Source organism: Ailuropoda melanoleuca, chromosome 1 (genome assembly GCF_002007445.2).
Source record: "Ailuropoda melanoleuca isolate Jingjing chromosome 1, ASM200744v2, whole genome shotgun sequence".
Taxonomy (NCBI): Eukaryota; Metazoa; Chordata; class Mammalia; order Carnivora; family Ursidae; genus Ailuropoda; species Ailuropoda melanoleuca.
Genome location: NC_048218.1, coordinates 71,023,889 through 71,047,116, shown reverse-complemented (window position 1 = coordinate 71,047,116; position 23,228 = coordinate 71,023,889). Strand labels below are relative to the sequence as shown.

General features: G+C 37.4%; 1 protein-coding gene across 5 annotated transcripts in view; it reads right to left on the bottom strand.

Annotated features, from left to right (window-relative positions):
* Positions 1-23,228, bottom strand: part of ATP13A3 (ATPase 13A3) — an 87,540-nt gene that overhangs the window by 10,573 nt on the left and 53,739 nt on the right. For 4 of the 5 annotated variants that reach the window (XM_011227723.3, XM_019801980.2, XM_034660895.1 and 1 more), the window contains 13 exons: positions 19,626-19,750; positions 17,868-18,043; positions 16,796-16,918; positions 16,633-16,712; positions 16,011-16,053; positions 15,810-15,919; positions 15,409-15,505; positions 14,417-14,489; positions 12,299-12,476; positions 10,603-10,790; positions 5,258-5,346; positions 1,782-1,862; positions 184-273 (listed from right to left, as the gene is read on the bottom strand). In XM_011227723.3, coding sequence (XP_011226025.1) covers positions 184-273; positions 1,782-1,862; positions 5,258-5,346; positions 10,603-10,790; positions 12,299-12,476; positions 14,417-14,489; positions 15,409-15,505; positions 15,810-15,919; positions 16,011-16,053; positions 16,633-16,712; positions 16,796-16,918; positions 17,868-18,043; positions 19,626-19,750 — 1,453 coding nt within the window. The remainder of the gene's footprint in view (positions 1-183; positions 274-1,781; positions 1,863-5,257; positions 5,347-10,602; positions 10,791-12,298; positions 12,477-14,416; positions 14,490-15,408; positions 15,506-15,809; positions 15,920-16,010; positions 16,054-16,632; positions 16,713-16,795; positions 16,919-17,867; positions 18,044-19,625; positions 19,751-23,228) is intronic. The other variant, XM_002921449.4, reaches the window with a different exon arrangement.

Here is a 23,228-nt window from a genome sequence, read left to right as displayed (position 1 = left end):
TGAAAAACCTGTAACAAATGTTTGCCAAGAATTTTCTAGGACTCCTTACAGGGAATGACATGCCAGGCATAGGAAAAAAGGTTGAGGCAACACACAACAGGACACCATCCTACAGAAGGCAGAGCACACAACTCAAAGAGCCTAAACACACGTGAAGAATGGAGATAAGTGCTGATTTCCAACCTGTGGTGGCTGTGTGGTGGTGAAGCGATATTCTCCTTGTTTGTCTCGATTGAACACAACTTTCCAAAGGACCATGTCAAGGAAGAAGTTCTGAGGGATATTCCAGTGAATTAAGAATTAAAAATGACTAAGTCATTCTTTATTAATGTGCACATTTTAAAAGGCTCATACAATGCTGCATCATTAGTGAAAAACATGACTTGGTTTTTATATAGACAATTTCTGTTAATATTTGAAAAGGATTAAGTATAACAACAGAACTTTTTTTTTTACAAGAGAACTTTTGTTAACAAATATAAATCACCATAAAATTCTTGATAAAATGGGACCTCTAAAATTTCCACAAAATATGGCTTTTATTTGAATCCTTGGGTCCTTCCCATATTAAAATAATGCTTATGAGTCGTTTTTCTTAACAATGAATTATTTTCATTGAATTAACATAATATTAATTCTGTATCTATAAATGAGTGACTTGATCAGAATCCAACACAAATAATTCTTTTGATAGTGAGCGAGAATAAATTAAGAGATTACGAGAGGATTCCCCCAAAATTGTTTTCCTTTGAATTTTGTTTTAAATAACATTTGCGTGACTAGAGAACTTATACCATAGAAAAAGGAAAGCTTTTAAAATACAATATCTTGGATGTGCTTTCTAGTGTCCATAAAATAGCAAAAATACCTTCCATGGGGCAACTTGAAAAGATCAATAACATAATATCCATGTTGCCCACTAAGGCCCAAATTTAAATACCAAGTCATCTTTTAGAAAGATAACAAATTATGCAAAATTTCCAAGTCGAGAAGTATTATCACCAAAGTATACATATTTTCCCACAAATTACCTAATTTTAATTCAAAAGCCTGCCCTATGAAGAAACCCTTCACTTAAAAATCACAACTGTATCTCCTTCTTCCATTTCAGATATTGCTACTGTAGGTGTGAACATAATAGTTCTGAGAACAGACAAAATTTTATTAATAAGCAGCAAATGAGAACTTACTAGCTCCCTTTACAGAAGCCAACTTAAAGGCAACCCTGAAGGAATAACTATATAATATACAATGGATCAAAGAGGACTTAAGACCTCCAGAGTAAACTCAAAAGTAAATACCAAGGAGGAAGTTCCAGTAATCAGTGCCAGTAAGTTCACAGGGGTCATTATTTTATACTGTCAATATACTGCTATTAAAACTTACTACATTTCATGGAGAAAGCCCCATCCTTCCTTTCCTTCCTTAAATGGAAGATTTTACTGTATATCACAGGTCTCTGGTGATACACACCCACTCTGATTTCATACCACTGGTTTACTAGTTTAGGGGCCACCTGAGCACCAGTCTTCTCCCCTTTCTAATTTTTGCTAACTCACTGCTTATTTTCTCCTATCTGTATGAGTGCAGCTACGTCATATCACTTAATATGACGATTATCCGTTCATGGAGAAGGTCAGAAGAGAGAGCTAACTCAATTTAACTAAAATGAGACTCTTTGTGGGCTTCCATAATGTTACCTGTCCTCTTCCCCCAGGACTATTAAATCACCAAGAATCCCAAAGCAGCAATGTAGCCATTCAATTATCTGAAGTGCTTACCTCCACCATGATAGATACAAGGGCATTGACAAGAACAATCATGAGCATAGTTATACGCCACTGATATGGTACACACACTATCTGTAAGACAAAAATTTTTAAGTTAAAATTGTAGTACGCAGTTGATATTACAGCATTATCTCGTAATTTCAAAATCTACTGAATTCCTATTACATACCAAGCACCTTCACATACATTATCTACTCAATCCGTAACAATGCCACAACGTACATTCACTTTTCAGAGGACAAACCTCAAAACTGTAACTCAAGGTTAAAAGAATAGGATAAAGTGACTGAGCCTGAAGTCAAATCCTGTTTACTCAGACTCAAAAGCCCATGCTTTAGACTAGCTCATGAATTTCTAACAAATTCCTATTTTTAAAATAAAATCCTGTCTTTAAACAATGAAGTAGATATTGATCGAATAATGAAGTATCATTCAAAACTCTATATACTGTTATAAAGATAAATTCATAAAAGAACTATACAAATCAATTTAACAAATACAGTCTAAGTTTTCACTTTAAAATCTGCTTAATTTCTAAAATCTAAAAAATAAAAAAGTCCCATTCACACATTCACCTTTTAGTCAACAAATATTTACCGAGTACCTAAAATACTGTGCTAGGTGCAGAGAAGTGATACAATCTAATGTTTTAGAAAGACACCTATGACTCCAAGCAAGAAAGATTTCAGGGGTAGAGACTCCTGAAGTGATCAAGACAAGAGATGATGGAAGTCACAACTAGTGATGGGGGCACAAAATAGTAAATATATATTTGGTCTCTGTCTGACACAGAACTCTTAAAACTCTTGTAATTTCCTGAGTGATGGTGGCAACAGGAACATCTTACCCAGGCTTCTAAATCCCCCAGAATTTCCTGGGGATCACTTTTTTTATTCTAATGAGGCTACTCTTGGTGGGTTCCTGGATCGCTTCAGGATGGGGGCTGGTCACCAGAAAGACTAAGCCATGATTAGAAGCTTGGAACTTTCAGCCCCACTCCCCCATCCTCCACGGAAGGAGAGGGGCTGGAGACTTGACCATGATATGATGAAGCCTCCATTTAAAAAAAAATCCCTAAACTTTAGAGTTTAGAGAGCTTCTGGTTCGGTCAACATATCCATGTGCTGGAAGATAATACATCCCAACTCCAGAGGGACAGAAGCTCTTATGCTTGAGACCCTTCCAGACCTTGGTCTATCTGCCTCTTCATCTGGTTATACATGGTACCTTTATTACAAACCAATAAACATAAGTGTTAACCTGAGTTTTATAGCAAATTATTAAACCTGAGAAGGTAGTTCTGGGAACCCTGATTTATAGCTAATTAATCAGAAGTACAGGGTATTACCTATGACTTGCAACTAGTATCTGAAGTTGGGGAACACTCTTCTGGGACAGAACCCTTAACCTACAGGGTCTGTGCTAATTCCAGGTAGTTGATATCAGAACTGAATTTTAAGACACCCAGTTGGTGTCCAGAGTTGGAGAACTGGTTGGTGTGGGGCACACATTTGCTGACAGAAGTACTGTTGAGCAGAGGAAACAATAGCTTCCCTTTAGGTGGCAAACGGGATGGAGTAAAGCTAAAATAGATTCAGAGTAAGAAAACAGAGAATCTAGCAACTGACTGACTATGCAAAGAAGACAAGGACAAATATACACATTTCTGACCTGGATAAATAGTGGTACCAAAAAAACAAAGACAAAAGCAGGGTTGAGGGAGGACATGAAGATAAGCTTAGTTATCAAGATGCTGAATGAGAGAACTGAGAGGTGAACCATGCATTTAATATTCAGTATGTCAGTGGATAATCAGTTCTAAAGCTCAGGCCAACACAGAAGATACTATGGGTGACGCCAGCACTATAGATGAGCTCATCCAAATGTACAGAGTAACAGGAGGGAGAAGAACAGAAATGTGTGGAACACTAACATTTCAGGAAAGGGGGAGAGTCTAGAACCACCATGGAGAATAAGAACAAGGAGTCATAGAGGTAGGAAAAAATCAGAAGGAAGTACAGTATCACAAACTTGTAGAGGGAGTCTCAAGAATGATTGCCTGGCTCACTTGTCAAATACTGCTGAGTCGTCAAGTAAGGTTGGGGGGGGGAACTAAAAGGACAAGTCCACTGGATTTAAGAAAAAAGTTGTTAATGGCCTTGGTCCGGGCAATTTGATTTGACTGGCAGGGGTAGAAGCCAAACTATTTGATTAGTGTGTGAGAGGTGAGTCGAATACTGCACACTTTCAAGAAATAATCTGGCTGTGAAGCAGAAGACATACATGGCAGGAGAGAAACATAAATGGGTTTTATTCTGTTTTCTTTTGCTTTAAGTGCTTATCTAAATCCCTCAATGAGGCACGTGGGGAAAGAGACAGACTCATTTATACATTGCTGGTTAAGACTATAAACTGCCCAACCTCTTCAAACTTCAATAACACTGCTGCTTGTACCCGAGAGAAACCACCCTTGAACACAGGAAAAGACTACAAACAACCTAATTATTTTCCAACAGAGGATGGAGAAATGAACACAAGTATACTCCTATAATGGAATACTATGTAGTAGTGAAAACGAAATGCATGGCTCATGGACACATCTAAAAAATAATGTTAATGGGAAAAAGCAAGTCACAGAACAATACAAACAGTAAGATGCCATCGTCATGCGGGTCAAAAGCAAGCAAAACTATCTCTATGGCTTCATACAGCATGGTAAGTGTATAATGAAAAGCAAGACAATGAGGTAAGAAATTAGAATAGTGGTTCCCTCAGGGTGTTTGGAGAAAGGTACACTATAGTGTACGCCCTACTGGTGTTGGTAATGTTACCTTTTTTAGGTTGGAAAATGAACTTGTGGATGTTATTTTATTAGTAGTACGCTTAACAGCTTAAATATGTGTGTGTACTCTTCTATACAAAACAAGTACTTCATCATTTATAGAGTTTTTAATGAAAAGATGAACTCAGTGGACAGTGAAGAAGAGGCAGTAGGTACAGACTATGCAAGAAGTAGGTTGAGAAAGGACAGAACTTTGACAGAGTCAAAGTTTTTTATTTTTAAAGACCAAAGAACATATGTACACAAGGAAACGGAACCAGAAGCAAAGACTGAAGAAACAGGAAAGAAACATAAGATATCAGGTAGACTCAATATAAAGCTGCTGTTTGATTATGTTCTTTATTCTTTTTAGAGTATATTTGGGTTAATAAAACTGCATCTCAGAAAATTCAGAAAGAAGAGATACTGGGGGAAAAGATCTTGACAGTTGAATCTCTGTCACCAGTAATATGAGAGCAAAGGAGAGGGGTAGATCAAAAGCCCTAGGAAACGTCCAGAAGCCCCACTTGGCTGTGTAAGTATCAGGTAATACTAATGTGTCATTTTCTACTACTGTCTTACTACTGCTGTCCTACTTATTATCACCCTCAGACAACCAGTAGTAATTGATGTGCTGAACCCTTACCTGAAGAACCTGGTCAATAGAGGCAACTGGATGCAACATGATGAGTAATATGAAAACATACAAAATAATCACAGACACAACAAAAAAATCTGAAAAAGAAAGTAAAACAATTAAATTAGAAGTTCCTTTAAATAAAAATGCATATAATACAACTGGCATACTGGCAATCCTAAATTTGGTTTTGAATACAACCATTTAGGTTGGTGAAGCATAAAACGTGTGTGTTTTATGTTATTTCCTTGAGTACAGTACATCATTTAGGCCCAAAAAATTCATTTATGTGATACAAAAATAATTAGCATTTATAAAAATAAGAGACAGCCTTTCATGGACATTTATTTCTATTTTTCCCAGACAGCTACTTTATAAGATAATCAAGCCCATATATAATTCAAAGACAGGAGACTAGACTATGTAGAGCAAAATGAGATTATCATTTAAAACATGTGTGCAATAATTACTGTTAACTATAAAAGTATTGAATAACATTTACTACCAGTATTAGGTATGTTATAATCCTAAATAGAGGCATTCTAATTTGACTATATTTCTGTTCAGTGAATCCCACTTTCTCAATGACTTCCTCTGTAAAAATATTTCCACAGAAAATGTTAGCTAAAACCCAGAAACTGAGCTGATTTACTATTTTATTTTTTGTTAAGATTTTTTATTTATTTATTTGACAGAGATAGACAGCCAGCGAGAGAGGGAACACAAGCAGGGGGAGTGGGAGAGGAAGAAGCAGGCTCCCAGAGGAGGAGCCCAATGTGGGACTCGATCCCGGAACGCCGGGATCACGCCCTAAGCCGAAAGCAGACGCCTAACGACTGCGCTACCCAGGCGCCCCGATTTATTATTTTAAGTGTGGGCTAATCCGATTGCTGCAGTAGCTAGGAATGGTAAATTCAATCCAGTAGTACTTTACATTACTTTCCTAACTCAAAAATAAAACTCCCTGCTCATGGCCATTTTGTTAACTGTGTACATACATGCATACATTTGCACATATACAAGCATACTCTTTTGTAGTGAGCCTTAAGGCTCATAAATTTCCCCATTATAATACTTATATCCCCCAACTTTTTTCCCTTTTTTCTTTGGCCTGGATATTTATTTACAAGTTCTTATTTGAAGTCATCTTGAAACTTAAATTTTAATAATACCACGTAAAACCAAAATTTTATCATAAAGCCTTCAGATTGGGTAAAAAAGTTTATATCCTATTTTATGGACTGTAAAAGAGGGATCTCATACTATTTTTAAATGTAGGAGTCATTTATAAATATAAACACTGGTAGTATGTCAGTTCAAAACCATAGGCCAATATTTACTGCCTGTAGAAATAACATTATATTATATAGTTACTGTTTTATATATATTAATATCCATATTTACTGTTCTAACAACTTAGGCTGGAAGTTATATTAACATTCATGCCACAGGGGGGAAACTTTTATTATGAGTCACTGACCAACCAGATGAAAAATCTGGGACCCACGTTACATTTTTAAAAACCTTTTTTCTCTTAGATTTTTATTTTTAAAACACACTCCTAAACTGTAAACAGGAAATAAAACATTCTGTTCAATAATGTAGCAACCAAAGCAATATGTAAGTTAATTCAAATAGTTATTGTGGTCAGTTAAAGAAAAAGTATTTGCAAAGTGCTAGCTGGAAGTACAGAAACACACAAAAGACAAAATCAGAAAAAGGACAAGAAGAAACGATCAGAATACAAATGCCAGAGAATACAAATAGAGAGACATGGAGACGGAAAAAGTTGTTTCAAAATAGTAATAGCCCATATTGAATGCTTTCCAAATCTTACTGCATTTTTACAGCTATAAGCAAAATAGATTTGCAATCTAGTTCCTGACATGTTGCCAGAATACATTTTTTTTTACGCAGGCTCACAAACTTCTGTTACATCCACCTCAACAGTGTTTCTCAAATTTTCCTGTCTCTCTCCTAGAGCCACTCCCTTTGATCACATCTCTAAAAACCTGCCAAGATTTCCATGTGAAGCAGAAAATAAGTAATTAAACCTCTCCTTTGTTTAGCCAGGGGAGAAAAAGAGGCACTATTCAAAAGAATCTGACAGGGACGGTGCATGGCTAGCTAGCAGATGTATCTAAACACTGACATGAAAAGATCAATAGAGAAACCAAGAATGGGAAACTCAGGTATTCACTTTCGACAGCTATGAAGTTTCTAGTAGACTGTGCTCTCTGCTCCTAGACTGTCCTGGCATTGCTACTGAAGTACAAGTAATACTCTTCACCAGAAGACAGCCATCAAAACAAATTCTGTGTTGGTGGTGACTGGAGATAAGGGATTCAGAATGTTCCTTAAGATAAAAACTTAGATTCTACCACAAAGCTGCGCGAACATGAACAAGTCCTTAGGAGTCAAAGTATTTTAACTAATAAGATGGAGATATGATGAGGATACCACAGAAAACAGCAGACTTGGTCCTTAAAACACAAAGCATTTGTAAATTCAAGTTATGATTAAATATGACCCAGCTTATGGCATCACAGATTTGTTAATGATACCAGATGGTTCTGATGGAATATGGCATCAAAACCAGGCACCATAAAGGATTTCCTTTATATTCCCCTTAGTATGTGACTCACAAACGAAACCTTACATAGAATAAATAAACCTACAATACTCATTCATGACTTTGGTATGTACTTCTCTTGCTGTTCCTTCCTCAAAAATATGAACTGGGGTCTTCTGACCTATAACCACAAGTTTCAAGTCTTTTTATTCCTAACCGTGCTTCCTAACTCAGTTTCTTATCTTTGAAAGGCCACCTTATCCTGCAGGGCTTCTAAGTATCTGCTCCGACCAATTCAGGCATGGCAGCGGAATAGGAAAAAATGCACAGACCCTGAAGAGGAGGAGATACTGGCAGTTCAGCAGTGATATCTTCACAGACTGAGAAAGGACTTGGATGTCACAAGCAGGAAGTAATAGGAGGTAAGTAAGAAACAGTAGCAAAAACTGAAGCCAAATCCCAAGAGATCACATCTAGTTAAATGACACTGTAAGTCCATATCATCAGGGCCCTTGAAATGATAGCATGGTCAAAGGAGAAAATATAACTGGGCTGAGCTAAAGCTGAAAATGGGTCACCGCAGACTGAAATTCAGTTTGATTCAGAATCCAACCAGTAGAAGAGAACAAAAACATTCTGACGAGAATGTCTGAAATGCCCGATTGAGATTAATTTTTAAAAACAATAATCTCAAGATAGGTTTACTACATTTCACTGTTTAGATACAGAGAACAGTAACCAGCAAGTCATAACAAGCACTGCTTACTGTCAATTCTAAAGGAGAAAATGAAAAGGTAATGTCAGCTCTGGTAAAGCCTTAACCCTTCCCCATTCGTTCTCAGCTTCATTTATGCTTCACACTGTATATTACTTTATACAGATAGCCTTTATTTCGGCCACTTTTTTTTTCTACTTTTCTTTCTTTATTCATCAGGAACTCCAAGATTAAGGGGCTCCAACGACAGACAAAGAGACGAAACCTAAAATTAGCAAAATACGTTTATGTTGTCTTTAGTGTTCCTATTTTATTTTCCAGGAGGCATGTTTTAAGACAGCACACACTTCTGTTTATCCACCAACAAACACTCACAAGCTGCTTATATTCAGGACAAAGGTTTTATGGTTGAATTTTTGCTAAAACACACTTTTTAATACTATGTTTTAAAAAAAAAAAATAGTCCAGTGATCAACAACTGAGTTTATTCAAGTCAACTTGAAATTAAATGGGAATACAAAATATCTTAATACACAATTAAATGGGAATTCAAAGCCTTTAATTTTTTTTGAAGTTTTCCAAATAATACAAAAGATACATTTTAAAAACAGGCAACTAATAATCTCTTTTTTTAATTGGAGAAGCATGGATAGGGTGGATTTACTTAGATCTCTAAAATTAACTTTACTGACATGGCTGTCTTGCTTATCAAATAGTATGAACACCAGTTTTCTTATATGAAGAAAGCACTATTCTTTGGTACATGTTTTGGCTACCCTTGGGCATGCTAAATACTTCCTTGAAATTTAAAAATATGGAACTAAAAATAAAACATGTATGTCAACTTTAATTAAGTTCACTTTAATTAAAGTTAACTTTACTTAAGAAGTACTCTTAGAAGAAGTGATTGAGCTTCTACAGAAGGCTTTCTGTCCCAAAGCATGATTCCGATTCGGCTCTCAGTAATACACTTTCTACTTATTAGATAATATCAGGGTTTTGTTTTGTTTTTTTTTTTCGAGATCTATTTATTTGGAGGGGGGAGGGGCAGAGGGGGAGAGAGACAAAATCCTAAGCAGACTCTGCGACCCAAGGCGAAATCAAGAGTCGAAGGCTCAACCAACTGCACCACGCAGGTGCTCCAGTATCAGTTTTTTTTAAGAAAGAAAAAAGTAAAACCAGATTTCAATATCACTGATACTTGAACAGTCTTACCTGTCCAAAATAGAAAGTAATAAAATGTGACCTACAAACCACATAGTGTAGAAGAATAAATGAAATATATGTGAAAACGCTTTGTAAACTCTGAGACAGATGCTAGCAGTTGTTACTTAGGCCTATGATATACCGAAATCTGTGACCGGACAGTCTGCCGACCAGAACACCGGCATTTCTTTCTAACTACAGCAAAAGAATGATGACTATTCATTCTAAGATACTGCAAAAATCTAGTTCTTTATGAAAAAAATTAAGTTGTCCCACATATTAATTAGTATATTCTCAATTTTTTTAAAAATTAGGAATTTATATGTAGTAACTGATTTTTTCCCGTAAACCCTAATTTTGATCAATCAAGATGCTATTTCCTACTGCCACAGATAGATGAGTCACAGAGGCATAAGACTCCATTCTACTGACCCTTGCAGCAGTGGATGCAAAGGTGACACAAATGAAGAATTCCAGGTACCAGTGTCAAAAATGACGAAAAAGACAGCTGGCACTGTGCAGACCACCCAGAAGCGAAGTATAATACCCACTGTTCCCACTGAAGAACCTCTGTTCCTGTTTCTAATTCTAATTCTGTCTGCAATGGGCTGTAAAAATAAAAGCTGGAGCCAGAAGCAATAGGATGTGAAAACCAGGAATGTTTAGAACTGGTGGCTTCAATTTTCAACTTTAGAGTGGCAGCTACCACGAGGACAAAACAAGACAGTAAACATCTAAATCACTAGGTTCACTCTATTTGTGAAGACCTGTTTCACTTTGAAAGAACAGTTTTAAATCTACTCTTCTTACATTATTTTTAAAGAAAGGAAACATGATAAAAATCACAAATGCCAAACTTACAATTCTTGTAGCAAGGCTGCCTGAAGGGTTTTCCTTTTGAAAAGGCAATTGCCACTATGAGGTACTGAAAACTGGAGATAAAAAACACTGTGGTATTTTCATAATTTTGTATATTATGTGTATCAAGATCGGTTTCATTGTACAAATGTGAGGAATTCCAATACAGGCTTCTTGTTGTATTACAAGCACTGGAAGACAAAACATCTATACATTACTAAATACAATAATCATTTCCCAAAAGAAACCAATTTTACCTTAACTGTTTTGAATCACTCTCATAACAGAAATGAGGATTTTATAGGAAAAGATCCAACAATATCAAGGTAAAATATATACAACAGGCAACAGAGTGTTAAGGGTCTCTTCTTAGTCACATTCCAACCAGTTAAAAAAACTAGAACCTTCTTATTTAACAGGCCCCTCTTACTTTTTAAACTTGGGGATGAAACTAATATAACACTGTATGTTGTTGACTATACTAGAATTAAAATTAAAAAAAAAAAAAAAGAAACTAAAATTTGGGAGTAATTTTAATATAGTAAAGGTTCACAGACCTTAGGTGTGACCTTAGCTCTACCACTTTTTAGCTTAACTGAGGAAATATTATTCAATTTCAAGCCTCCATTTCCTGACCTGTAAGGGTGGACACCACCTGCATCATCACAGGGTTTCTGTGGGGAATGAGTAGGATGACTTTTGCAAATGCCTGGCAAAGCACTTAGCACTAAGATGCCTTCACTATGCTCTGGCTATGGTGTTCTCTCAGCCCTACTTCCGGGTGGGCAGAACTGTCAAACATATCACACCCATTACACTAAAACATTGACTACATAAAGCACAGGCAAGTAGTAACAAAATGTTAATCTGCTACAAATGAATTCTGGAAAGCTTCTCCAGAACAATTCCATCTATTCCTTTGCATGTGCAGTGTTTATATGTACGTATAAGCAAACATTAACGTTAAATTTCTTAGTTTCCTAAAACTTTAAAAGACAACTTGTTCCCTTCATTAAGCCAACTATAAATTAATGTTTGCATCTAAAAATATAATTTTAGAAAATTACCTCAGTGAATAGCTTACATGTTTTTTTGCAGGTTTTTTTTTTTTTTAATTTAAGTAGGCTCCACACCTAACATGGATCCCACTGTGGGGCTTGAATTTGTGACCCTGATATCAAGACCTAAGCTGAGATCAAGAGTCAGATGCTTAACTGACTGAGCCACCCAGGCACTCCAGCTTACATGTTTAACTAATTAAACTGATGTTATCATAATCTGTGACTGATAGAACATTCTACCCATAAATACGAGAAGCACTTAGTGCTTTTTTACAAGTTTTTTTAGGTTTTAAAATGTCATTTCCTAAATTTGGGGTAGAAAAGTTAAGACGCACAAGCATTAGAAGAGACTATTGATTAACTTCAACTTTCTCATTTTACAGATAAGGAAAGCAAGGCTCAGTAGCTAATTAAGAAATTGGTCCAATATCCTCACCTTGGTAATGATTATGAGAACCTTGCCTGACCAACTTTCTAAAAATAAAAGGAGCTACCATGATATAAAGTCAAATATAGGCCAAATAATTTAATTGTCAAGCTGCCTGCAAACGTTTATATAAATTCTAAAACTTATTTTTACTATGCGTATATGTTACACACATTTCACAAAGATTTTTAAAATGGACTGACCAACTTACTCTGATTGTGGATGCCATACTTCATACCAAGGTTGCTGCTTGACCCAAAAAAACCCCAAAGATTGAAATCCAATGCAGATGATGATCTGAGATAAAACGGAGAACAGAAGGGCCCCAGATATAAGACCTGAAGGTGGTCTTTGTGCCACAAGTTCCTTCCAGGCAGGATTTAAACTCACTATATAGAGGAGGAAAAAGAGGAGAAGTTTTTATCTAAATTAGTTGCTATACAATACATAATCAGATTCATTTAGGAACTTATATTTGTTTTTGTCTAACAAATCTTTAATACGAAAAATGTCCAAAACCCAAGCCAAATGTCCTACATATTTAAGTCATCTGTAAAAGTAAACAATTTAGGCTTTTTCAAAAGTGCCTCACAAGTACTTTTACATTAGCCTACTGAATTTCAGAGAAATACTAGTACAAGTAAAAAGAATACTAAACATAAACATATAAACTATAACATTAATTACCAGTCTTATATGTTTAACTAAGAATTTATTTCTGAATCTTTAATTGAAAAGCTATAGTAAAAATAACTTATTTCTTCCTCTAATGAAGACATTAAGACACACACAAAAAGAAGACATTAACAAAGGTTGAAAGCTTTATAAACAGCAACCAAAAAAGGCTTTGATCACTTATTAAGGTGATGTCCACCAAGTTTCTCTACTATAACATTTCTGCTTTTCTCTTTGTAATAAATTTATAAAAAGATAGTAAAAATCCTATTCCTCATTAAACTTTCACTCACTAGTTTTATTTTTTTTTATTTATTTTGTTTTTTAAGATTTTATTTATTTATTCGACAGAGATAGAGACAGCCAGCGAGAGAGGAAACACAAGCAGGGGCAGTGGGAGAGGAAGAAACAGGCTCATAGCGGAGGAGCCTGATGTGGGGCTCGAACCCATAACGCCGGGATCACGCCCTGAGCTGAAGGCAGACGCTTAACCGCTGTGCCACCCAGGCGCCCCTCACTCACTAGTTTTAGTATCCCCTAAAGACTAACTCACTGGTTCTCAACCAACATGATTTTGCCCTGTAGAGAACATCTGGCAATGTCTGGAGATATTTTTGGTTGTCAAAACCAGGGGCGTGTTACTGGCATCTAGCAGGTAAAGACCAGAGATGCTGTAAGCATTCTCTAATGCAGAGAAAAGAAGTATCTGGCCTAAAAGGTCAATCAGATCAGAGTCTTTCCATTGTCTAAGTCCATCATTCCTTCTATATTTATTAGTTTGCCTTTTACTCTAAGGAAGAACTTTCTCTTCTCTCCCTACTTCTAATATGGACTTGTGAATTTTTATTTGATTAAACGGGTCATATCTCATTACATCATTATTTATCTTGATACAATCACCTAGAGCAAAATAAACCAATATCTTCTGTCTCCTCATATACTCTACCTAGGACACGGTATCACTCTGCCATATTCTTGCCAAGAATTCATAGCCTGAGTCTAATGAGACTACGTCAGGCCAGACAAATCCATATAGTTGGTTTCTCTTCTCTCATAAATGTCAACATCAAGATGCCCCCCAAGAAGGCTGATGTAATATTCTGGATTTTAAAAAAATTAAGTGAGGGGCGCCTGGGTGGCTCAGTCGTTAAGCGTCTGCCTTCGGCTCAGGGCATGATCCTGGCATTCTGGGATTGAGCCCCACATCAGGCTCCTCTGCTAGGAGCCCACTTCTTCCTCTCCCACTCCCCCTGCTTGTGTTCCTTCTCTCGCTGGCTGTCTCTCTCTCTCTGACAAATAAATAAATAAATAAATAAATAAATAAATAAATAAATAAATAAATAAAAAGACTAAAATGGGGCACGTGCATGGGTGGCTCAGTTGGTTAGGCGTCTGCCTTCAGCTCAGGTCATGATCCCAGGATCCTGGGATGGAGCCCTGCATTGGGCTCTCTGCTCAGTGGGAGAAAAAGATGGAGAAAGAACAATAGAACAACTAAGGCAAATAAAAACAACTGGTAATGAAAGAATGTATTTACAGGAAATCTGAAGAAGTATCCATTGTATTATAGTTACTGATACAACTTTACCACAGTTCAATGAGTTACACCAGAATTTTATATGCTTTTAAATCAATAATAAAGCAATTTACTCACTTGTAAATACCACTACCAAAATGATTGCCAGATCAATGAAGAGAAACTGGAAGTCTCCTAGGTTACTTAGGATCTATAGAAGTAATTTTTAAAAAATAATTAGTTTTCAGAAACTATTTTTATACCATTTTCCCCTGGCTTTAGATTTTTCCTCCTTGGTGTTAGTCTTCCCACTCCACACCACCCCCACCAATAATGAAACTTCAAAGTGACATCTGGACCTGCTTAAAAATTAAAATACATTTGCCTCTGATATTAGTGAAATATATATTTGCAAAGATTCACTTTACTAATACAAAAGGCATCTCCTAAAAATTCATTCAATAAAAAGCTTTCACGTTTTGTGGCAAAAAGAAAACATAAGTTTTACTCACAACATTCAACACTCCTGGAAATTAGTATCTCAAAGCTTCCTAATACCATCTAACACCATCCCTCCTGATCCTGTCTACAAATGGTAGAAAGGGATAGTTTCACAAAAACTCCCTGGGATGTCACTACTGTTTGTTTTGAGAAAATTATAAGTGAGAACACTTCAATTATAAAAATCTGATGGAGTACCTATGGACATCACTGTTTATACTTTTTCTCCAAATGCATAAAGTCCTACAAACTACTGCTGAAACATCTTTCTCATTCTGGCCTTTTTCTGTAAATGTATAGCAGAGTTAACTACAAATGTGAAATATGTCACAGCTTGACATTTTGAAGAGTTCTAAGATGCCTAATCTGTACTAAAGGCAAAAAAAAAAAAAAAAAGAATACAATCACCTTTTATTCACAAGGCTTTAGCCACAGTTGTCAGCCTTGAAGAAAATGCTATTCTAGATTAATGAGATTTTCAATCCCCTACTCAAAACATAATAAACTAAAGGAAAATTTATAGATGCTAGTTGTGTAAGTTCCATAATTAGCGGATGCATACGTACTCCATTTTTTGGTTTAAATGCCTTAACAGAAGGACCATCTCTATAAGCAATGTCGGTACTCACGGAATATAGCAGAGTAACACTGAAGTACTGTATAATGCTGTACAAAGCCATAAATTTAAACACACAGAAAGAAGTCATTAAAGCAGCACGGCCTTCCCTGTGAAAACAAATGTTGACATGTGAATAAAAGCATTCTGAATTCCTCTTCCAAATCACAATTATATCTTGACATCTGAACGTCACCACTCAACAGCTACAACAAAGCACTTTTCTACCAAAAGGACTAAACCAAAGCAGAACTGAAAGAGATGAAGAGTAGCAGCCTGCTGCTAATGAAGTTAGACGTCGAAAATACTAATATATCATTACAACAGATTCGTATTAATCTCTACGACACTTCTTTCCTATGTTATTAGAGCACGCCACAAAGAGACAACGGGAAAATTTTCAATTTGTGCTACCTGATAAGGTTTGGCACACAGGAAATACTAGGAGTTTTGGAGGTAAAGGGAGATGCCACTGAAGCCTCGAGCTCTGATAACGAAATGCCTCCATGTGCCCTCTTCAAAGCCTAATGGTTTGAAGAAGAAAAGAGGTTAAGTTTTGTAAATGGTCTGACTTAGGCTAAAGAAAGAACTATAAATCACAAAAACCATACTTACACCACAATCATTTGCACCATCACCGCACATCCCAACAAAGTAACTGAGAAACAAAATTTACGTTAAGATTTTGATTACTTTTTTAAAACAAACAACATTTAACTTAAGATTTCTCCAATATGTTATTATGAAGAGCTAACAAACCGAGACCTCCCCACTGGAACTAATGAATCTTCTTATCACAAAGACAACAGGCATGTCGCTTTGCAAACAGCACCAGCTTGCAAATCAAATGACCTGGGTTACTGTCCCGTTTCTGTCACAAGCTGGGCAAATCAGTTTATCATCTGGCATCTCAATTTCGTAATCTTTAGAGCAAAGGTCTTGGGCCTGTACAGTCTTTAGTAACCTACTTTTAAGACTAAAGCTTAAACATAATTATTTACAGAAACTATGACATCACTTCTACAAGCTGAGTAAATGAACTCTATCTTACAGATATTACCTGGAAAAGGAATTGTGGATACTGTACTTGAGCTAAATAAATGAGCACATGAGCCTCTTTTAAAAAGGCACTTTAGAGTTCTCACCTGATAGGTGACAATTCTTTATACATGAAATGTTACTTTTGTTTTGAAAATGAAATTAAAATCCATAAAAATAAAAAAAAAACAACACTTACTCTACATTTTGCAATGCTTCTATTAATTGTGTTTTCTGATCAGGTGCCATACGAGCAAACACAGTGCCATGCAACATCAACTGGAAAAAATATGAATTTCTTTAAAATACTGTTTGCAATACACTCACGTGAACACATACATACATAAACCCAAGTCACTAACCTTAGGAGCAAGGTCTTGAAAATGTTCTAATATCACTGAAAATGACTTTCCATTCATTGCAAAATGATAACGAGTCACCTGAAGATCCTCTAAGCTATCATGGACCAGTTTTACTGGAATAGCCTGTGCGTGAGACATTCAGAACAATATTCAGGCAGCCAGACCAAGTCATACAATCCTATTTTAAATACATTTGATCTAGGGGCGCTCGGGTGGCTCAGTTGGTTAAGTGTCTGCCTTCGGCTCTGGTCATAATCCCAGAGTCCTGGGATCGAGCCCCACATTGGGCTCCCTGCTCAGTGGGAGAGCCTGCTTCTCCCTCTCTCTCTGCCTGCTGTTCCCCTGCTTGTACTCTCTTTGTCAAATAAATAAATAAAATCTTTATTTAAAAAATTCACATATATATATATTTCATCTAAAACTAAATTCTCCCATTTGATATTTTACATAAAATAATGAAAGTTTAACACTTACTAAAAGTAAAAGGAAATTCAGTTTTAAGGTAATCTACCTATACTGCTTATTAAAAAAAAAAATCCTAAATATCAGCTTCGGTTTGAAATAATGCATAGACTAATAAATACTATGGACCACTTGCATCATTTATCATTACTTTTAAGATAGAATAGGGGTGCCTGGGTGACTCAGTCCATTAAGCGGCCACTCTTGGTTTCGGTTCAGATCTCCTGGATTGTGGGATCAAGCCCTGCGTCAGGTTCTTAGCTCAGCAGGGAATCTGCTTGGGAATTCTCTCCCTCTGCCCCTCCCCCCATTCTCACACACTGTCTCTTCTCTCTCAAATAAATAAATAGATCTTTTTAAAAAATTAAAATAGGACAAATATCTGGGATTCTCATACTCTAAAATGGTGCTTTCTCAGCTTTGGCTAATTATCACAATTTGAGGTACCTGGGTCTTACCTAGTCCTAATGAATCAATCTCTGAGGAGATGGCCCAGGCGTCTGTTTTCATGTATTTTCTGTTGTGTTGTGTTTTAATGCACCACTTTTTATTGTTTCAGACTAAATTCAAACAAGCAAGCTTCAAAAGGGAAAATTCTTCTTGACATTACCTCTGAGTCAATTGCTGATGAATTACTGCACTGTGTTAGGGTGTCTGCATAATGCCAGTTTATCTTGGCAACTTTTCCATCCTTTGGAGGTAATGCTTCAGCAATAATAACTTTATCCTGAGGTAGTATCATTCCACAGTCTCTGGCCACAGAAACAGCAGTCAACATATTGTCACCTAATTTTCAAAACATTGAAGATGCATTACAATTAAGATGGAAACATAAATGTATTCAACGATAAATACTTATCAAGAATATCTATTACCCCATAACTGGGCTTGGCAAAATGAAGACAATGTACCGTATTACTCTTGGATCTTAAAAACAACAAAAATCAAAACATACTTTCCAAAGGAAGCCTCAAATAATTCAAGCACACGTATGCTACACTCTCACCTACAATTTGTAAAGCCAGATACACTGTGTGTCTCTCTCAGTCATGCACTAGTAGTACCCCCGACACCTGGCACAGTGCTACACACACACACCGACCAGGTGCTCACACAATACTTGCTGAAATAACTTGGGAGTGACTGGTGGTCTGTACAAGAATCCCTAATATCACAGGAAAAAAGGAATGGATTACAAAAGCAACACGATAGCAAGGTAACAAGAATACAATGTTTAGAAGATACGAAGAGAAGACAGACATCCTCTCAGTCATGAGGAGGAGAGAAATGAAAAGAAGCCCTGTCAGGACAGGATCAAGAAAATATAAACATATTGAGAGGCAGGGAAAGGTCTGGGAAGTCCACCACTGCCACAACTGAAGGGCAATAGGATTTCCTCCCCCAATTTCCACACACTATTTCCAACGGTGTCCTCCTGTGGCCAGACAGACCCCCGTGGGACACAGGCCACAGTCTATCATGGGAGGGAAAGAGGGGGAAGAGAAAGAGATGGAAAGTACTTTGAAGGAGGAATCATTAAAACCAAGGAACTGCTGGAATGCTAATAAATTTCATTTCCTGAGCTACATAGTGGTAAGTACGCTATTAGATGGATCTCAAAGTCTGAAACAAAAAAATGTCAACTGCCTTTTCCATATAAGTCTTAGCGAATGCACAAAAGAGCCACAAGATAATTATCTTAATTCTGATTATTTACTAAGAAAAAAGTACTTAGAGCTGCCACAATTTCACACAGCTAAGGAATGGGAATTATCTAATATCAACAACATAACAACGCCAGGAGAATCATTTGGATATAGTCATCAGAAATCAAAAACCAATCAAATAATGGCTATTTTCACTAGTATGCATCCAGGCAATGATAATAAACATACTCTAACACATAAAAGTGTAATTCTAACAAATATCTATTAATCATTTTCCAGGCATCTGGCACAGTTCTAAAAATTGCAGAAGACCCCAAAATGAACAAAACATTCTCTTAATCTTCTGCTCTAGAATCTTATGCTCTAGTAGAGAAAACATATCTACAAAGAGCTTACACAAGATACAGTAACTGCTATAAAAAATATATGATTAAAGAGAGGCAACAAAAACAAGCAAAAATCTAAATTTATACAGTATGCCCTTCACTGTTTTACTATTTCTATAAAGAGAATTTGCTAGACCTCAAAAGAGTATTGCAAAGTTATCTATACCTTTAAAAAACATTCTGAGTTGAAATGGGGCAAGGTAGGATGGAGCCACTACATGCTTTTATAACTAACTGATCATTCCACAATATCCTATAACCTGAACTCTTAAGAGTCACATTCAATTTTTACTGTGTCCTTTTATAAAGTCTAACCTGTGACCATGACAGTGCGAATGTTGGCTTTATGCAAATCTTCAAGTACTGCAGGGGTTTCTTGCTTCAATTTGTTCTGCATTACAATTAATCCCATAAAATCCATGTTATTTTCAATGACATCTCTGCAGAAAAAGAAATTTTGACGGACAATGGTTTAGTCCAGAACACAGATACTATTCTCTTTATATTACTAAAGCAATTTAAAATTCCCATAAATTACAAATTGAAACATTTTATATACTGAATAAGCCATAAATGTGTGTATTTGAGTTTAATATCTAAAAAAATTTATCACTGGAAAAATAATTCCCAAGAGGTGTATTTTGAAATAAAATTTTACCCTTTGAAATGTGAGAAATAAGGATAATTTGGGAGTGTTATCTTTGTAAGACACTAAACACCTGTAGTACTAAAGAATGTTCATCTTGTGTTCTACCCACAAAATGAGTAAGCATAAACAAATCTATGCTTTACTGTCCCCCCATACAACATACCCTAACATAAATGTTAAGAGAAAAGGAAAAAAACGTGACCATAAGCACACTCAATACAGTTATACTGGATTCATTATTATCAAGCCTTTGGTGAATTTTAGAAGACTTCTGATGAAATTCTTTTTAAGATTTTATTTATTTGAGAGAGACAGAGAGAGAGAGGGAGCACAAGAAGGGGTAGGGTCAGAGGGAGAAACAGACTCTCGCTGAGGGGGGGAGCCCGATATGGGGCTTGATCCTGGGACTCCAGGATCATGACCTGAGCTGGAGGCAGACGCTTAATGGAGTGAGCCACCCAGGCACCCCTAGACTCTTGATCAAATTCTTGACCCTGAAAGTGTGATACAAAAACTACTTAGAAGTCTGACAATGAGATCTACATGGGTCACAGAGATAGGGCTCTTACAATATTTATTAATAATCAGGGCACTTAGGTGGCTCAGTCATTAAGTGTCTGCCTTCGGCTCAGGTCATGATCCCAGGGTCCTGGGATTGAGCCCTGCTTCAGGCTCCCCGCTCAGTAAGGAGCCTGCTTCTCCCTCTCCCTCTGCCTGCTACTCCTCCTACTTGTGCTCGCTCTCTCTGTCAAATAAACAAAATCTTTTAAAAATTTTTTCCTTTAAAAAATATTAATATTCAATAGCTATCAAGATGCTATTCCTTCAAAAGTTGAGTATCCACTCTGCACCAACTAGCACTACTAGTCATTGGGAGGTCAAAGATGCAAAGTCATGATCTCTACCGTCAAGGTGCTTTTTTGGGGAAACAGATACGACAAAGAGATACATGCAGGGGCGCCTGAGTGGCTCAGTTGGTTGAGCATACGACTCTTTATTTTGGCTCAAGTCATATCTTGGGGTTGTGAGATCGAGTCTCACAGTTGGTACGGAATCTGCTTGAGATTCTCTCCCTCTTGCCCCTCCTCCCCCTCTCTCAAATAAAAAATACTCAAAGAGACAGAGATGTGCATGCAAAACTAACGTGTGCTTCAGCATCATCACGGAGATGGCTGCATTCTTAAGAAATCACAAGCCACCAAAATTATATCACAGAAATATTTTTTTTCCTTTTTCTTTTTCTTTTTAAAGTAGGCTCCACACCCAGCAAGGTGCTCAATGCGAGGCTTGAACTCATGACCGAGAGATCAGGACTTCAACTGAGATCAAGAGTTGGACACTTAACCAACTGAACCGCCCAGGCGCCCCTGAAATATTTTTTTCAACGAAGAAAGAAGACTTGAGGTTACAGACCAAAATTCCAGACTTGCCAAAAGAAGTGATTTTTCGACAAAATTCAATAAAGGCACTTTAAGTACATAGCTCTAAAACCTAAACAATCTTTGAGATATAATTTATAACTATGGGTGGTAAAGGTATTAAAGAACAGTTAGGAAACAATACAAATGACAGACACTGCTGGTGGTGACAGGAGAAATAAGTCTTGAAGTTTGAAAATGCATTTCAAGGAACAAAGCTATACTGATGTGAAACTCTGGGGTCCAAGCACTGTAGCCGTTTTCCCATGACCTGCTAGTTTCTGGCTGTTACTGGTTTCCTAACTTTCCAATGAATGACACAGGTCATGGAAATTTTGTCCCCTAGCGACAATATTCATGATATGAAGGTTCAAGCTATAAGAGAAATGTCAAAATCTGCCCCTAAAAGATAGAATGGGAAGACGGCGAAGGTCTTGGTTTAAAAATGCAAAAGAAGGGCAGCAGAGAAAAGAGATAAAAGTTGACAGGGATAGGATATTCTGGGCAGAAGGAATAGCCTCTTCAAGGGCACAGAAGGATGCCTGGATAGGACAGGTTCAAGAAATACAGACAAATCAGTAGTTAGTCTTTAAGGTGAAAAATGGCAAAAGATAAAGCTGTAGAGAAAGAGGAGCCTAACGTGCCCTTCACAGGCATTCGAACGGAGTATTTTACAGGTGTACCTCCCAACCATGCATATCTGTCACGTCATCTGGCTACTGCTTTTCTTTTTTTTCTTTTTTTTTTTTTTTGAAAACGTTCAAGCTTAAACCACATCCCCCAAACATTCTGTGTGGATAGGCAGAATTCCTAACATAGCTTTTTCTTTTAACTATTGGGCTGTCCACTCCACTCCTTTAGTTCTCATTCAGAAAAACAGGATTGTACTATAAACACTGCCCTAACTCTTTACACTTAGCGTGCCTGAGGGAGGAGTCCAAGATGGCGGAGGAGCAGGAGGCTTAAATTTCGTCTGGTCCCAGGAATGCAGCTAGATAGCTATCAGACCATTCTGAACACCTACAAACTCAACTGGAGAATGAAGAGAAGAATAGCAGCAACTCTAAGAACAGAACAGCCACCACTTTCTGCAAGGAACCCAGTTTAAAACAGGAGTTGTGCTCCAGCTCGGCGTTCCAAGATGGCGGAGGAGCAGGAGACCTAAAGTTTGTCTGGTCCCAGGAATTCAACGAGAAAGCTACCAAACCATTCCGAATACCTATGAATGCAACTGGAGAATGAAGAAAAGAATAGCAGAAACTCTATGAACAGAAAGGCACCACTTTCTGCAAGGAGGAGAAAAGATGGAGGAGGAGTAAGTGACCCTTTCTCAGCTGGTCCGAGTCGAGCTGGATATCTACCAGACCATTCTGAACACCCACAGAATCAGCCTGAGACGCAGGAAGATACATCTGGATCTCTACAAATGAACATCTCCAGTGCTGAGTATTGAGGTACAAAGTGGGGAGCTGTGAATCCGAGCACAGATATAGGAAGATAAAGGGAAGGGGGAGGGAGCCTCTGTGCTCAGGCGCCGGGAAGCAATAGCCCCTTGCGCTGGGGAGCGGGCTGGACTCTCAGACCAGCACCCGCAAGAGAGCGGACTGAGACAGTGAGCGTGGGAACGCCCGTGTCCAAACTGAAAACAGGAGCTCCCGACCGCACACTTGAACTAGAGTGAAACCGAGAGCTCAGGAGTGCAAGCGCGACCAGACTGAAAACTGGCGCTCCAGAGCACAGGGGAACCACACTGAAACGGGGAGCTCAGGAGCGCGCGCGAGGCGGCTGGCGGGGTTGGAAACACAAAGGACAGAGATGCGCCGGCCCTGGAAGTGAGGGCTGGGACGCCGG